This window comes from Oreochromis niloticus, linkage group LG6 (assembly GCF_001858045.2).
Source record: "Oreochromis niloticus isolate F11D_XX linkage group LG6, O_niloticus_UMD_NMBU, whole genome shotgun sequence".
NCBI lineage: Eukaryota > Metazoa > Chordata > Actinopteri > Cichliformes > Cichlidae > Oreochromis > Oreochromis niloticus.
Genome location: NC_031971.2, coordinates 36,252,071 through 36,269,228, shown reverse-complemented (window position 1 = coordinate 36,269,228; position 17,158 = coordinate 36,252,071). Strand labels below are relative to the sequence as shown.

General features: G+C 37.5%; 1 protein-coding gene across 2 annotated transcripts; it reads left to right on the top strand.

Annotated features, from left to right (window-relative positions):
* Positions 1–4,243: 4,243 nt before the first annotated feature.
* On the top strand, positions 4,244–17,151 carry LOC102077594 (up-regulator of cell proliferation-like). 2 transcript variants are annotated; one of them, XM_013273003.3, is made up of 17 exons: positions 4,244–4,289; positions 5,856–5,971; positions 6,082–6,165; positions 7,787–7,870; positions 7,977–8,069; positions 8,386–8,469; positions 8,577–8,669; positions 8,982–9,056; positions 9,425–9,487; positions 9,586–9,708; positions 10,082–10,147; positions 10,480–10,605; positions 10,691–10,982; positions 11,060–11,105; positions 11,899–12,168; positions 12,255–12,521; positions 14,664–17,151. In XM_013273003.3, exons 2-17 carry the CDS (start codon positions 5,943–5,945, stop codon positions 17,132–17,134), a joined length of 4,266 nt encoding a protein of 1,421 aa, XP_013128457.1. In that variant the 5' UTR covers positions 4,244–4,289; positions 5,856–5,942; the 3' UTR covers positions 17,135–17,151. The 2 variants fall into 2 exon arrangements, with proteins under 2 accessions (XP_013128457.1, XP_013128458.1); XM_013273004.3 differs by lacking the exons at positions 8,386–8,469; positions 8,577–8,669.
* The last annotated feature ends 7 nt before the right edge of the window (positions 17,152–17,158 follow it).

Here is a 17,158-nt window from a genome sequence, read left to right as displayed (position 1 = left end):
ACAATTATTCTGGGGTTGACAGGCAGGCTGTCTGTGTAACAGGGAAATTCTTACATTTTTAAACAGCATATCTATCGATGCATGTCGTGCTATAGACATTTGTTCAAATACCATATACAAAACAATGCAGAGTGTAGTTATAATTTTAACAATGTAAATTTATATAAAATTGTGACATGTGCATGACTTCTTTGGTTGTTATTTTCCTAAAAAGTGTTCTCTTGACATACCCCAAGTTGGACCGGATGCTTGTCCAACATGGGTTTGAAGGACCCCATTAGGATTTTTTATTATGCACAGTAAAAGTGTGAGACACACACAGTCTCTCTATGTGTGTCTGTTTCATCCATCTGTCTGTCTATCTCTACTTCTCCACCCACTCATACAAGTAGGTGGTGAGTTCTTAGTTTGGCCATACTGCTGTGTGGGAGCAGCTCTGTGTAGACTGACACCAACCCTCCCAGAGCTCCAATACAAAGTCTCCACCTCACACTCATTTACTGCACTTCTTTATAATACTATAAGACACATAATATCATTGGTATTCTGTGTTATAACCTCTGTAATACACTCAGAAAGCCTCATTGTAATATCTTTTAAGTGTAATACCTGTCATGTTTGTATATAAACCTGGAAATAATCAAACAATTTGAGGATTTAGACACATTTTCAAACACACATCAAATGTAGAATAAAGGAAATATGCAGTGTTTTACATCCAGCAAACTATAGGTCTGATTTCCTTGACTTCTGTTCCTTCATTAAAACTCAGGTGACACTCAGGTAGATTTGATCATAATCTCTGAAGCTTGTCCAAATATAAAATCTTGCAGCCAGCTATTACAAATACAGCTACCCATCAAGTTTCCAGAACTTTGACTACTATGAAACACTGTGACAGTGGGAAACATTGACACTGAATTAAAGTGTCAAAGTCAAAATGCTATACAAAGACAAGAGGCTCTTTCAGTGTCAAGTCATGGCTATGCTAAAGGTTACTAACAGGGCTGCACATGGACCTTTAAACAATCTGTGGAAACTGAATTAGGTTGCACATAAAGCACAGTCAGACTGACCAAAAGTGACCACACCATCAGAAGAGCAACACATCATGCTTGGCTGACTGAGCTAAAAGCAACATCAGACACAATGTAGCTCTGTGGAGTGTGCATTAATGGACCCATAATGCAGGAGGCAGGAAATTTCAAACAAAACGTAAAGTTTTTAATAGGGAATAATAGCTGGAATAATAGCTTGAACCCCAGACCACCTGTTTTGAATGTCAACACCCCTGTGAATAGCCTTTATCAGTTATTATCAGTCTTATGCATATGAACATGCGTGGGACTGATTATAAGTTCACCGTTAGTGGATAGTCAAATTTTAATTTAATCCCAGTGTTTCCCACCTTTTTAAAAGGACATGATGGGAGGACAAGCAGAATGTTCACATAATAAAGGAATAACTTAGCTGCTATCATACAAGCTCCTGGTGATCTCAGTCATGATGGGATAGCATACGTTATCAGGTTCTACAAAAACTTACATCTGCAGTGTATGCTGTTATTAAATAGGGGACAAAATGGGACAACAGAGAATGAGACATTCATAAATTCATATAAAATTCTTTGAGAAATTAAACTTTTCACTAAAATTGTTAAGAGTGTACTATTAATTGTAATTAAGTGCTTCACACATATTGCATAACACAAGTATCTTCATTAGTGGTCTCAGATAATAAAATTGTAGTTTAAATATGCATACATTAATTAAATAAAAAAGGCTCAAAGCACTTGGTTAGCACTGTTGCCTCATAGCAAGAATGTCCTGAGTTCAATTCCACCATCAGGCCGGGGTCTTTCTGTCTCTGTGGACTTAACATGTTCTCCCTGTATTTGTGTGGGTTCTCTCTGGGTACTCCGGCTTCCTTCCACTGTCCAAAGACATGCAGTTAGTGGGGATAGATTAACTGGAAACTCTAAATTGGCCATAGGTGTGAATGCAGGTGTGAATGTTTGTCTGCGTCCATGTGTTAGCCCTGCGAAAGACTGGTGCCCTGTCCAGGGTGTACCTGTTGCTTCTAATTATTGCCAGGTGCAATGATTCACAGTTTTTTTTTTTATCAGCAAGAGTGATTTGGATGAGTAATTACTGAATGAATGTTTTTGATACTACCATATCTATTTATTACATTTGCATGCGCAAAAGAAAAGAATGCCCTCGCTCTCATAAATTATTTTCACTGTGGATTGTGAAGAATAATATCCAGTTATTATATATAATAATATATTATAAGATATTATATTATTACTATCCAATTATTTAAACACTGAAATCAAAAGTGTAATTAAATGAATATTATATATAGATATATAAATAATATGTAAATATATTATTCGAATGATTGAATGACTGTCACATAGATGAAAGAAAGTGGGAAAAACAAAGATTGGTGGGTGAGCTTCATTCACTCATATGAGGAGAGGGAGAGCAACATGCTGTGCTGTAAATTAAAATATCTCAATAAAAAGCTCCTCTATGCATTCATTGAGAAAATATAACATGGGGAGTTTTTAGCTCTGACTCCTTCTGGTTTCTAGTTTTTTCTGCTTTCAACAAAAAACTGTTATTTGCTGCATCAGCTGACGTCATTCTCACTATAACCTGTTATTCACATTAGGTGTTGCCATAAAGAATATGTCAGAAAAACATATTCATGAATTACAGGCGAACAAGTACCATGTCAAATAACTTTTTTCTGTTCCTTTTCTATTCCTCCTGACACCTCTGGTGTGAATATCTCATAAACAGGAGGCTTGCAGGTTCATGCCAGTGCTACAAGATACAGCATCCACAGCAGTGTAAAGTTAATGAAAGTTTTGTCATGGTTCAGAGATCGCTCAGCAGAGGATGATTCAGAAATGTACTGGGGAACGTGCGTGACATGGACTGTTACAATTGGTCAGAAATGGCACGTGAAAATATAATAAATGTCACCCTTTTTTATAAGGAGAACAACACACATTTAATCTTTTTTATTAAATATATATTTTAAATTAATTAGAATTAAAACCTAATGCTTCTAGCGTTAATGTCAATATTTTTCTTGTCTTGTTTATGCAAAGATTTCTCCAAACCATGTGTTTATCATCATTATTGACAGTCTGGTGTAATAAGTAGTTTTGTTTGGAACTGTGCAGGACATGTCTGCATCACTGTTAAACAGCCTTATCAAGATGCGACGATATCAAGACCTGGCCAGCAGGTGTCACTGTGGAGATGGGCTTCAGATTGCCTTGATACAATTGATACAATTCACACACACAAATGCTTCGAATGTTTCAGTGCCTCGCTTTGCCCATCACTAGCTAGAACCAATATGGATCAAAGTGGAGTGTGAAGCATCTTATACATGGAACATGGACTCACGTTTATGTGATGGACACCAGTCATAACAAACACGTGATGGGCTACTCCCTTCTGTTCCCAGCAACCCTCTCATATCCTCAGCCAAGGAGCAAAGTCAGGCCGAGCTCAGGAGCCACTCCCATGACTGCACAAAGGCTGCTGGACACTGTAGTCCATTACTAAATAAAGCCTCCTGGGTAATGTAGTTCATACTAACAGGGACTTGATGAATGTAAATACATTCACCAAGTCCCTGTTATCTTGCAGAAATTCAGTTTTTTGACTCATTTCATTGTCTTGAGCTGTCAAAAAACCTGTGGGTCTAACTGAATATTTACATTGGATGGGAACAACTGCTTCAGAGCAAGGAGTCGAGGGATGTGATTGACTGAGAGAGTTATTAGTAACGCCACCTCTCCCTGTGATATGTGCTCCATCCTGTTCTCTGTGCCTCCTTGTACAGGATCATTCACCTAATGAATCCTTGAATCTGGCTGTAATCTGTGTTTTTAAGACCTTAGTTGTGGTTGGATTACTAAAATAAAACTTTTATGAGCCCGTTTAATTTATTTTTTTCCTTCAAAGTCTGTTGAAATGCAGTTTGCAAGAGGGCACATTCACAAAAGTATGAATACGTCTTTTTTGACACAAGGTCTTAACTAATCATAAATCCAAACCATATAGCATGCTAGCATGTGAACAGGTTAATTATTAAATATATGAGAATGAGAGTCCAGTAACTTTGTCAGTCATTTTATACTGTCATATTATGTAAGTCATATTGTGCAATTCAGTCTCCACCCTTTTAACTCTCTCACCTCCCGCTCACTACAGTGGACTCTGGGTTTGTCTGAGTATTGGATCTCCAGGAGACTCTTTCAGGTAAGTAATTTTACTTCCACATACAAGTCAAAAAAGGTCCAAAACACTTTAGAGTAGGTTTACCATTGTCTAAGTGGACAGTTGATGAGGAATGTAAATACAGATGGGTTTCAGTTATATCATTTTTATTCTACATCAAATTTCTCAAGTTTTGAAATAATAGTCTGACAGTGCAGGCGACATTCAAAAAAGTTCTACGATGGCAGATTTCCTGACCTTCAAAAGTTTCCTGACCTGAAAGGACTGTCCAAGTAGCTACACATACTATCATGTAATATTTAACTTCTGCCTTTCGTGATATATAGATTTTCTGTGAGCCTTTATAAGTAGAAATTTAAAAATTTAGTCAAGTGCAAGGATTCTCAAAGTGCTGTTGAGAGAGTGCCTAATTAAGATTCCAGCAAATCATCAAAAACAAGTATAATGTTTCTAATGTTTTTATTGAGAGAATGGTGTTTTTTGTTGGTAACTGCCATTTCGGTACGCTTGCTAGTTTAGTTTTTGACAAATTAGTGACGTACCATTAACTGAAACTCTATATTTGCTAAGTTCAGGAAAGTTTAGCCAGCTATGGTGACTTGAAAAATAAAGTTTGGTCATAATTATGTGCTGATTTTTACTGTATCATCTGTCCTTCATGGGCCACACAAATTATTATCAAGGTGTTCCTTTTGTCCTGCTTTTTTTTTTATTTATTTTTTTTTACCTTGAATCCATCGCTCTTTGCATACCTACCAAACTCTTCTTCTCCAAAATTGTAACTCTTTCTAACCCTCTAAAGCTGAAATCATCACACTTGATGATGCTTTATTTCTAAGAAAGGCAGACTGACTTTTCTGGTTTAAAATAGTTAATAGTTTTTGATGCCTGTCAGTTAGACTAATAATTTTATTTGCTCCCTGATTGTTAAGACTTAAGAGAATAAGTTAATAAAAACAGAAGTGATATATTATCATAGGGCTTCAGTTAGGATTAGGGCTGGTCCTGTTACTGATGACACGTAGACCTCAGAGGATTAATATTTACTTTCTTTCTTTTATAGTGCGTCCAGATTTTAGGTTTTTGTATTATACCATTACCTATTTTTCCTCTGACTTTGAAAGTGACAGTAGTTATTAGAATTAACATTTTAAAAAACTTTGTAAAACTTTGTTTAAAATCAGTACTTTATTATTATAATGAGAAATTATTATGTCTTATAAATTAAACAGAATCAGAATCTGAATAATTTATTAATCCCTAAGGAAATTATGTGGTTACAGTTGTGCCAAGAAAATAACAGTAATAGTTATTATATATTACAAAGTTTACAAAATACAAGAAATAGCTTTAATTTTGCTCTAATTTTGCAATCACATTAAACTTTAAAGTTAAAGGCATTGTGGGCAACATAATTTACAGCTGTTTACAGTTTTTTCAGTTTTTATAACCCCTGAAATTGTGAAATTTACCCCAGTGTGTCTAACATTATGCACTGAAATCAGAATACAACCATATGTTTATTAGATCACTCAGCATCACTTTAGGATTTGATACTTGATATGTGGTTTTTAATTACATCTGCAGGTTGGTACTCATCGTCTATGGCCCAGTAGTAGCAGTATTGTCCAAAAGAGGATGGTGTAAGATTTAATCAGAAAATCAGAAAAACATATGGAGTCTTCGGAGAACGATGATGCAAGGTAGGGATCCTTTTTTGTACTTTTTGTTCTCAAAATCTAGTAAGTAAGATTTGCTCTTCAAGGACAAAGAATGAAGCAGATTTACAGAATACTGTTTTGATACTTTTAAGGGTCAGAGTGAAGAGCCTTGTGTCTAAATTCAGTGATGAAGAATTGACAGGAATATCGTCTGGCTGTAGCAACAAGAGCAAAAGGTGAGAAGATCTTCCAAATGACAGTGCTACTGAAAAAATATAGAGATATGTCAATTACATGGTGACTTACTGGAAGAGGCTGCAAGTTGTTAGTTGTATTTAACCATCTGTTTCAAACCTTAGTAACCCATTACATGCCTTAAGTCTGTGCTTGCTACTCCCATGATTATGCTTCAGATGAATGGTCAATAGAAAGTTTGATTATTTTGACACCTCAAGGTAGTGAATGAGTGCACATAAAATCTTTTCAGGTGTCCTCCAGCCCAGCATAACGGCAAAGTGGTTTAATAAACCCATCCAGGCATGAAAACACAGGTATTGTCTGAGAAATGTAATGCAAAACATCATCTTCTGATGCCCAAAATATCCAAGTGCATAAACCCAAACAGAAACTAAAAATTAAAAAATTGAAAGTGAATGCAGAATGAAAAACCCCCAAAACAAAACCAAAAGAAAAAGAAGATGAAAAAACACAAAACGAGTCTACATTCGATTATAAAGCCAAGTCTCCTGTGTGAAAATCCAGCAAATGATTTATGCTATGACTGACAAATCTCTACTCTTCTGCTATTTCAGTTTTCTGGCTACATTCACACTGACATGGTTTGATTTAAAAATGAAAATGATCTCTTTACAGAATCATTTTCAATCCATACAATTCGCCCGTGAAGGAACACACACTAGTCATGCCTCCTGTACATGAACATGATAAAATAGAGACATTAACTCCAGAAAAAACTCCAGAAAGAAATTCTATCATAGACCTTAAGTCAGGTTACATCTGTTATATAATTTCCAGTCAAGGCTAATATCTTCATTTCCTTACAGGAAAAGATTCATGTGATAGAGTTGTGGCAAAGGATGGGCAGAGACTGATAAGACCCAGTCAGGCAGTGAAAATAACTGGACACCAGGCATAAACCTTGCAAATGTATTTTGAAACAAAACATGCTCCATGAAATGCTGCTATCAGGATTAATGGCCTACTTAGTGAACCAGAAGGCGCAGGAAGGGCCAACTATAGTAGTACAGTAATATTGCTGGCACTGATAATAATGTTGGAGGACACTCAACCTGATAACATTCAAAATAGCTGCAGTGTGTGAAAAAGAAGCCAAGGTTTCATAAACTCAGACTGAAGACACCGAGGCTAAAGTCCTGTGAAGGTTTTGGTGCGGAGTTTCAAAATTAAACAGCAACATGCTCACTTACACATTAAAAAAGTATTAAGGGATATTTTCATATGTAAACACCATTTTATTTTCTTGCTTTTTTGACAATGCTAAGGTGAAAAGATTGCTAGCCGCGTGCTAAATGTGACAGCCATTTAGCTTATCTTAGCAAAAAAGACTCAAAATAGTAGGTAGACACATCCTGCCTACCAATATGCATTCCTCAGGCTTCAGTAAGATCTCAGCATCTCATTTAAGCATGATGCAGTTTAAGGAACTGTACTCTGCTTTGTCAGTTCAACTCAGAGCTTTGATAAAGACTCATTAACTTCCATTTACATGTAATACACATATCAAGTAGGCCCATGCGTGGAGAGATTTGTGTATTATCATATCATGGAATCATTAATTAAATTTTTACATTCATGGATTTTGTGATGTTTTCTCAGTGGGAAAACACCGAAGCCTGCACACTCTGTCTGTGCGTCACAGAGTTCCTCCAAAGACATACCTCTCCATTTCAGGAAACATCTGTAAGATCTACCTTTGAGCACCCTACTGTAGCAAGCCTTCCCATTCTTTAAAAATACACATTTTAAAGGATGTTTTTTTTTTCACTAAATCCTTCTTTCTACACAGTAAAAAGATACAGTGGTCTAAAAATGAACACCAATCTGACTGTCAGTCAGTGAGCTCTTCCAAAGATGTACCTCTCCATTTCAAGAAACATCTGTAAGATTTATTTTATTATTTTTTCATCTTTGATGGTGAATTTTCTCTTTCTTCTTCTTCTGCTTTTATTATTATTATTATTATTATTATAACTAGTAGTACTAGTATGACTTAATTATTCTATTTATATTGATTTTTTAGCATTGATAGTGGATTTAGGCTGGCATGCCTGATATTTTAAAGGATGCCTTATGTAACTTTGAATGTAAACTCAGTGATGTTGTTAGTTTTGTTAGAGATTCAAAAATGGTATCATCTTCCCTTAGATGTCTCAGCTGTTTAAAAGACATACAATTTATTGTTACTTTTTTCTCAGTGAGAAAACACCGGGGTCTGCACACTCTGTCTGTCCGTCAGAGAGTTCCTCCAAAGACGTACCTCTCCATTTCAGGAAACATCTGTAAGATCTACCTTTGAGCACCCTACTGTGGCAAACCTTACTATTCTTCAGAAATACACATTTTAAAAGTTGTTTTGGTTTCTCACTAAATCCTTCTTTCTACACAGTGAAAAGACACAATGGTCTAAAAATGAACACCAATCTGACTGTCAGTCAATGAGCTCCTCCAAAGACGTACCTCTCCATTTCAAGAAACATCTGTAAGACAGATTTTATTATTTTTTCATCTTTGATGGTTAATTTTCTCTCTTATTTATTATTTTATGGTGGTGATGATGTTGATTAGTATTAGTTGTAATATTAGTTGTAGTATGTATTAATTTATTACTGGTGGATTTTAGACTGGTTAGCATAATATTTTAAAGGATGCCTCATGTAACTTTAAATGCAAACTCAGTGATGTTGTTAGTTTTGCTGGATTTTTAAAAAAATGGATGAAATCTGCTGACTGAGTATTTTTAATTTTTTGTCATCTGTTTAAGAGAAATGCAATTTATTTATCTTTTTCTCAGTGAGGAAACACCAGGGTCTGTCTGTGCTTCAGATAGTTCTTCCAAAGATGTACCTCTCCATTTTAGGAAAGATCAGTAAGGCCGATTTATTCACAATTCTTCTATTGTTTTTTCATCTTTGATGGTGGATTTTAGACTCAAATGTCTGACATTATGGTTCCCATAACTGCAAGATTCTAGTTCTTTTTTTAAACTTTTTTTTTATTATTTGCAGTACAGAAGCCCTATAGAAAGCTTGTTGAATTTGTTTTACAGTAAAACAGTAATATATATCAGATTTTTATAAAATTTCTTTCTGTGGTTAAACCTTCATAAGTTACAATTTTATTAAAATCAACTGTGTCTAGCTGGAATGGGTGAAATGTAAGCTTTTATCCTTGTAGTTTTGCTAATAAAAGGGCCAAATAAAGCTTCAATGTCCTAGTCTTGTTGGTGTCTTTCAGAAAAGTATATGGGATGCCAAAATATTGGGGTGGACATATGACTGGTGTTGCGAGTCTTCCCAAGTATGTTTTAAAAATTAAAATATATTAGACAGCATGCCACACATCTGTTTATTAACTAAATGCATGCATAACATTTGCTCTTTGCAATGATTTTTCAGGTTAAACTTAATGGGGCCTACAGCTGCTGTATATCCAGTGCAGACTTTTAATATCATTGAGGAGGCTAAATATTCTCCATGTTTGCCGAAGAGGACTTTCATTGATGACCAACCCCAAAACCAGTAAGACAGTCAAATCTGGCTAGTTTTATTTGAAGCTTTTTAAACTTTTTAAAGCAGGTTGTTGTTAAAATCAGGTTTGAGTAGCCACCAAAACGTTAACTGAAAATTCCATCCATTTAAGAACAACTGACACATACGTTTGCTAAAGCTAGGAGTACCCAGCTCAATCTGCTCATGTGTAAATTCAATTTTGACAGTGGAAAGCATAAAAAAGATCCAACCCTCAAAGTTGTTGAGTAAAGCCATCTTGGTAACCAAGTCCCTCCAACTTGGTACTTCAATGTGTTCAAGCTTGAAAGTCTTGCCTACTTTGTTCATAATTGTGAAGCCATGACAAGAAGTAGCTTAACAAATGATGTCATTATTCTTTCAGATTGCAGAATCCAGACTGGGACTATTTTGAACAAGAGACAGAATCAACTTCTGAGGACAACAAAACGTACGCCAGACTTTATCCCCAGCAGTTTAAATATGATTTGCTTATACCGCTTACAGATTTCTTTATTGCTGACCTTTAAGAAATGTGTCTGGGATGCCCCCAAACTAGTGAACACATGTGAATAGAGCGCCTTCCCTGTTTTCTCCATCTTAGCTACAAACACAATATATAAACTGTAGAAAGTAGATCCAGTGTATTCATTGCATTGTCACGCAGACCTAAAGTCAGAGACTTTAGATGGTAATGCAACATACCTCCATTGACTTCTTCCTGCTCATATTACAAAATTTTGAGATGGCTGGAATAAACCCCCTCCCCCCTTTGCCTTTCAGTCTCCACCAGGATGATCTAGAGAGAGCAGAATCCACAAAGTCGTCTACATCGGGTTACTCATCATCTAAAACAAGTGGATCAAGGGATTTCGACTCTGACGTTGAGACTATTATATACGATAATATGTAAGATAACTGCTGAATTTCAGTTCATTGATAAAGAAGGCAATGTCAATACTAATAAACCTTTTACTTTTCTGTTTGAAAACAGACAGGTGATCTGTGACATTTGTCGCAAAACTGCTGCTGTGAAGACCTGCCTGACCTGCAGCGTTTCCTTCTGTGAGAAGGATGGCCGGCAACACTACAAAGTGGATGCCCTGAATAGACATAAGCTCATAGATGTGTGCAGTGAAGTCGAGAGAAAACGGTGTCTTCATTATGAAAAGCCTCTGGATTTCTTCTGCAGGACTGATCAGATGTCTATTTGCAGCATTTGTGCAGAGGGGAAACACAGGGGACATGACATCACTGAGCACAGGGCATGGAGGACACAACAGGCCGTGAGTCATGTGAAAAGGTGATATCGAAATAATCGCTGATGTGCTGCATTTTGCTTACAATCACTATTTAATTACAGTTGTCTGATGATGAAGAACCCGAGGACTATGAAATGCCACACAAAGGTGACTGACACTATAATGATTCACTAAGGCATCTAAGTAACAATGATCTGTGGCTACAATAAGAAATCAATGGAGAGATTCACCATTTAATGATGTTTTGACACTTTCCTCTTTTCATATAATTTAAAAAAAAATTATATGAAATTAATACAGGGAAAAAAGACTATCAAATTTTGTTTGGAAAGTTCAGTTTCAAAGCAGAAAACAGAAAGTAATGACATTCATTGATGAAAATAATTTTTAATATATATGGATTGATTGCTGACAGCTTATAGCTGAAATGCATTTATGTCACCATCTGTAAATAATCACACGTATAATCACCAGTGTGTGCCATTACCTTAGATTTGAAGTTGAGCGCACTGCTACCATGTCACAGCAGACCAATAAAGAAATAGAAACATCTAAAATGGTTTTATGAAAGTGTTTGGACTTTACTCTAAAGTCAAAGGTCAAAGCTAAAAGTGTGCCGCGGTGTGCTGTTGGCAATATCTTCAGAGATTTATGGCTCTCCAAAGCCAATTAATTAGACAGACTTTGAAGTGCAAAACATTTTTTTCAGGTATTAACAAATGCATTATCAATTATAACTTATAATGACTAAATTATTGAGTCATTCTGTGGTTTTAAGACAAGAAATGCTTTTTTTTTTAACCATATTTAAAAATTTTGTTTTGCTAATAATCATAATAATGTTGGAATCAAAGGAATTCAAATATGTACCTTTTTTATTGTTAGGTAAATGAGTACAGTGGAAAGAAAATGTTTTCTTGTTTTACATGACATTTTCCAGTGGTGCCCCCTCCTGGTAGGATTCAGTTCCCTTCAGTGAAGCCAAACTCTGTGGTCCTCAGCTGGGGAAGCCCAAAGGGACTAGAAGGACCCAGAAGCTTCAGGATCATGTGGAGCTCTTCGCAGAAGGTGGAAGGTCGCTTAGTCATCAAAAATTTTCATAAAATAGAAATAAGCAACCTTGAACTTGGACAACAGTATTTCTTCAGCGTGGCCACAGAAGATGAAGATGGCAAATTAAGCGAATGGGTCACTGCAACTGTCTTCACGGGTAAATGTGAAAATCCACATCATTTTTAGATTTGCTTCGCTGTTCATATTTTAATTGGATTAAACATAATCACTGCTCTCTTGCAGTTGTGCCACCCCCTCGGCATTTAACAAAAGAGCACTCCGATGCTACATCTCTGTCCTTAAAATGGATGGATGGAGAAAAAATGGAGGGAATTCCTCAACAATTTCTTATAGCTGTTGAAAGTCCAGGAAGAGAGCCTCTGGTGATACACACCAATGATTACTGCAAGAAAGTCTCTGATTTAGAACCAGACACAAAGTACACCATCTCTGTCTCAACAGTGGTGAATGATAGGTGCAGCGAGCCAATTTCTATCTGCACACGCACAGGTGAGATGATGCTAAATGAATTGCCTTTTAATTATTTTTTTTAATGTCAACTATATAGACATATTTGATATATTTGAAGAATTACAACTGCTAGCATTTATTTTCTCACATTACATGTACAAATGTACTTGACTGATACCAATTTTCAAGAACAAAGGTGCATTTACTACAGAAGAATAAAGGTGATGAGTGATGCCATGAATCTATGGGAAAGAGCTGCTAAAGCTAGATTAAGAAAAGAGGTGACGATCAGTGAGCGGCAGTGTGGCTTCATGCCGAGAAGGAGCACTACAGATGCTATGTTTGTGTTGATGGAGAAGTATAGAGAAAGTTGGAAGGAGCTTCACTGTGTCTTTGTGGATCTAGAGAAAGTATATGACAGGTTGTCAAGAGAGGAACTATGTGTATGTGAGGGTGGTGAAGGAGATGCATGAGGACAGCAGAGACAGTGGTGAGGTGTGCTGTAAGAGTGAGAGATGAGTTAAAAGCAGTGTTGGGAGGTTACTTTTAAAATGTATTCCACTACAGATTACAGAATACATGGCCCAAAATATATTTTGTAACATATTCCTTTACGTTACTCAATGAGAGTAACATATTCTGAATACTTTGGATTACTTAATATATTATCATGCTTTTTACAACTACATGAATGTACTATTGCTGTGTGATTTATTACTATTACTGCAGGTTACTCGCCATATCAATACCAACTAGATTTTTATATCTTAATATAAAATGAGTAACAGTAGGCTGGACATTAGGTAAGGCTGCACTTTTTGCAGCGATCTCGTATAGAAAACTATTCCGCGCATTTATAAAACAGGTCTGCGGCTCCAAACCGTAGTAAAGGGACCTCTGGATAATACGTTCCGTGTTGGGCTTGTAGCTGAAAACTACCTTTACTCTGTTGTTTGTGTCAACTTTGCTACCGAGAGACAGAGAGAGGCATTGAAAGGCTGCTCGAACGGAACTTATTGTTTCGGCGTTAAACACGAACACAGTGTACAGTCGAGTCTTAATAGCTTACTTACAACTGGGCTACACTGCCCATAAGGCTACATTCTTTAGGGCTATGCCTGTAATACTGTGCCTGTTGCCTTCATATTAAACAATTTTTTGAACAATAATAATAAAAAAAAAACTTTCTTCACATCATTATGCGGCCGCAAGTAGTGGTAACATGGGCCGCGAGATTGAGACACAGGCATTAGAGCCTCTTAATGCGTGTTTTGTTTGGGTTTACACCGGCGTGGAATTACCAAAAATAGAGAGGGAGAGCTTAACATATGAAACAGGAAAAGATCCGCCGTGTACTCCATTTATTTCAACAAAGTAACTGTATTCTGAATACCACCTTTTTAAACGGTAACTGTAACGGAATACAGTTACTCATATTTTGTATTTTAAATATGTAATGCCGGTACATGTATTGTATTCCGTTTCTCCCCAACACTGGTTAAAAGTGGTGCTGCGATTGGTGTTTCCAGTGGTGATGGACAGACTGATAGATGAGGTCAGGCAGGGGTCTCTGTGGACTACGATGTTTGCAGACAACAGTGTGGTCTGTAGTGAGACAAGGGAGCAGGTGAAGAGAACCTGGAGAGGTGAAGGTATGCACTCGAGAAAGGGAAATGAACATTAGCAGAAGGAAGAAAGAATATGTTTTGTTATTAAGGCTTTCTGCTTCACTAGTTTTAATTTTACATAAATGCCATTAAATTGCCAGGTTTTAGTTTGACTTGAGGTTGAGGTAAGGCAGTTAAGAATTATATATGTTTTGTGTTGGTTACCAGTCCTTCACACTAAAGCTTTACCATGATCCCCTCACTATCTTAGTATGTTATCATGCGTCCTCTGTGAATAAATTAGTGCTGTCAGCGTTAATCTCATTAAAATGGCGTTAATGCCATAACCACATTAACGCAGGGTTAATGAGCTAACTGCGCTAACACGTTGACGCCATGCAGCCCCACGCACGGGGCGATCCGCGATAACTCGCTAATGGAGATTTGCCGTGTTAATGCGGTTATGGCGTTAACGTCATTTTAACGAGATTAACGCTGACAGCACTAGAATAAATGCACCATAATCAGTAAAAATGCCCTAGTACACTTATTGGTTTCTTTTGTTAATTCACAGAGCCAAGTCTAAGGCAGATGCTGTCAAAGATTGGACTGGAAGACCAGTATGACACCAAGCTCACACTTAGCACCGTCCTGGAGATTAATCAGTATGATCGATCACAGAGGAAACCAAAATCTGCAACGGCAGTTCCTGAGGCCTTTTTAAAGCAACTCATGTCACTGAATACAAATGCTAGAAGTGCCACATGTGTGTCTCAAGATGAGGACAAGTGCAATGCTATCAGTCTTTTGGACTTGGTAACTGCACTGTTTCTTTGTTCAGACAGTGCTCTTCAGCAGGACTTAGTCCTGAAAATGTCACTCTGTCAGTTTGCTGTCCCGCTCTTGCTTCCAAACTCTGAAACAAGAGAAATCACAATGATGCTGTGGTCTATGCGCGACATTGTCCGAACTTTCAGACCCTCTCAGCAGGCGTTCCTAAAGTCATACTGTGATGAAAGACTTGTGCTGTCTGATATTCCTTTGGTATCGTTTGTCAGGCTGGGGAAAACATCTCTGTCCAAATCTCAGATGTTGAACAAGTTGCTGAGCAACAATCAGCAGATTCATCACACATTTTGTAACCGTAGCATGGCATGTTGTGATGTCCCCAGAAGAATTTCAGATGGACTGGTGGAAATCAGCTGGTACCTCCCGTGTGGGAACAGGAAGATAGATAAATTCACAGAACCATTGGCTTTTACCAATCTGAGAGGAGATATAAAGGCTTCTGAAAGACAATTTGCATTCCTCTGTCAGACATCTGCAGCTGTTTACATCTACTGTGATGAATCAGAAACTAATTACTTCAAGCATCTGGAAGGAAAACATCTGGAAGCAAATATCTTTTTGATAAGCAGCACACAGGGGAAAAGCTATAGACTCAAACAACTGACTGTGAACCCAAGTTTAAAGATGACTGATATTAGTCAGATTAAAAAGACTGATACAGAACTACTAAAGGCACTCCAGGAATCAGTCTCTAAAATGCTAGAAAGCCCCCAAACCAAAAAAGTGTCATTGGCAGATTTGGCTGACACAGCTCACTGTTGTCAGATTCTCATTGATGAGGATAGGGATGAATGCCAGAGTGCTTGGGAGAATGTGAGTAAAATCACTGCAAAGGTAATTAACATCTCTGAATTCAAAGACAAGCAACTGCCTTATCAGGGAAACATCTGGAAAGCAATTTCATGGGTGGAAACTGAGTGCTGGAGGCTGCGTAAAGTTGGAAACAATAACCCTGACAATTACTGCAAGTCCATAAAACAAAAAGAGAAAGAGCTAAGGAACAAACAGCGAAGTTTTGAGATGACAACTGCAATCGAACGCTTCCACCATGGGATGACATCCTCAGAGGTTCAACGCTACCATTTTCTCAAATTGCTGGAAATGGAACTGGATAACCTGTCCAGGCATCAACTGTCAGCTCTCCAGGATCGATACAAAGAGCTTAGGCAGAAATCTCTCAAGGAAACAAAAGAAACTGTGGAAACTGACAACCAAATTTCAGGTTGCTCTTTAAGAGTAGACCACTTTTTTAGAGAGTGTGGGCAGCTGTATAATAATGTGACTTGCCTGCCAGAATACAGTCGTCAGAGAAAAAACATCGAACAGCTTCCTGGACAGTGCGCTCAGATGATGCTTGATGGTTTCCCTCTTGAGCTTGTTGATGGAGATGCAGCAAACATCCCAATAAAATGGATCAGCCAGGTACTTACTGAATTGCACAACATCATGAATTCCAGTAGCAAGCTTAAGGTCATCACAGTCATTGGAGCTGAAAATTCAGGTAAATCAACTTTGCTCAACACCATGTTTGGGGTCAGGTTTGTTGTCAACAAGGGCACATGTACCAGAGGGGCATTCATACAGCTGATCAGTGTCAGGAAAGATATCAGGAAAGAGCTGGGATGTGACTGCATCATGCTCATTGATACAGAGGGCCTGAAGCCACATCGGATGGTTCGTGATGATCACAGCCATGAACGTGACAAAGAAGTTGCGAGCCTTGCAGTGGCACTCAGTGATGTTGTAGTTGTCAGTATTTCAAACGACAGCTCCAGAGAGAAAGACCTCCTGGAAATGGTGCTTCATGCTTTTGCAAGGCTGAAGGGTGTTAGCAAGAAGAAGCCAGTGTGTCATTTTGTACATACAAACATGTATGACATGTCTGCGCTGGAGCAGCTGAAGCGAAGTAAAGAGCTGATGGAACAGCTCAATGAAATGATTGGAAAAGATGATAAAATGAAGAAGGCCAACATCAATAAGCTCTCGGATGTGATCAAGTTTGATCTAAACAATTGGAGCTGGTACATTCCTCCAGTGTGGGATGGGACTCCACCAATGGCTCCTGTCAATGTTGGCTACAGTGCAACTGTCTGTACTTTGAAAAAGGTTCTAATAAGTGACCTCCAAAAGTGCCCGGGACGAGGGGATCTAATTCAGTTCATCGGGAAGGTAGAGCAATTCTGGAAGGCTGTGTAAAGAAAATACATGAAATTGATATGG

Excerpts from the sequence above, each read along its gene's own strand:
- LOC102077594 (XM_013273003.3), top strand. The coding sequence starts at position 5,943 with ATGGAGTCTTCGGAGAACGATGATGCAAG. Across the intron at positions 6,166-7,786 it reads TGTAGCAACAAGAGCAAAAG|TGGGAAAACACCGAAGCCTG; the intron begins GTGAGAAGATCT and ends ATGTTTTCTCAG. Across the intron at positions 8,070-8,385 it reads CTCCATTTCAAGAAACATCT|TGAGAAAACACCGGGGTCTG; the intron begins GTAAGATTTATT and ends CTTTTTTCTCAG.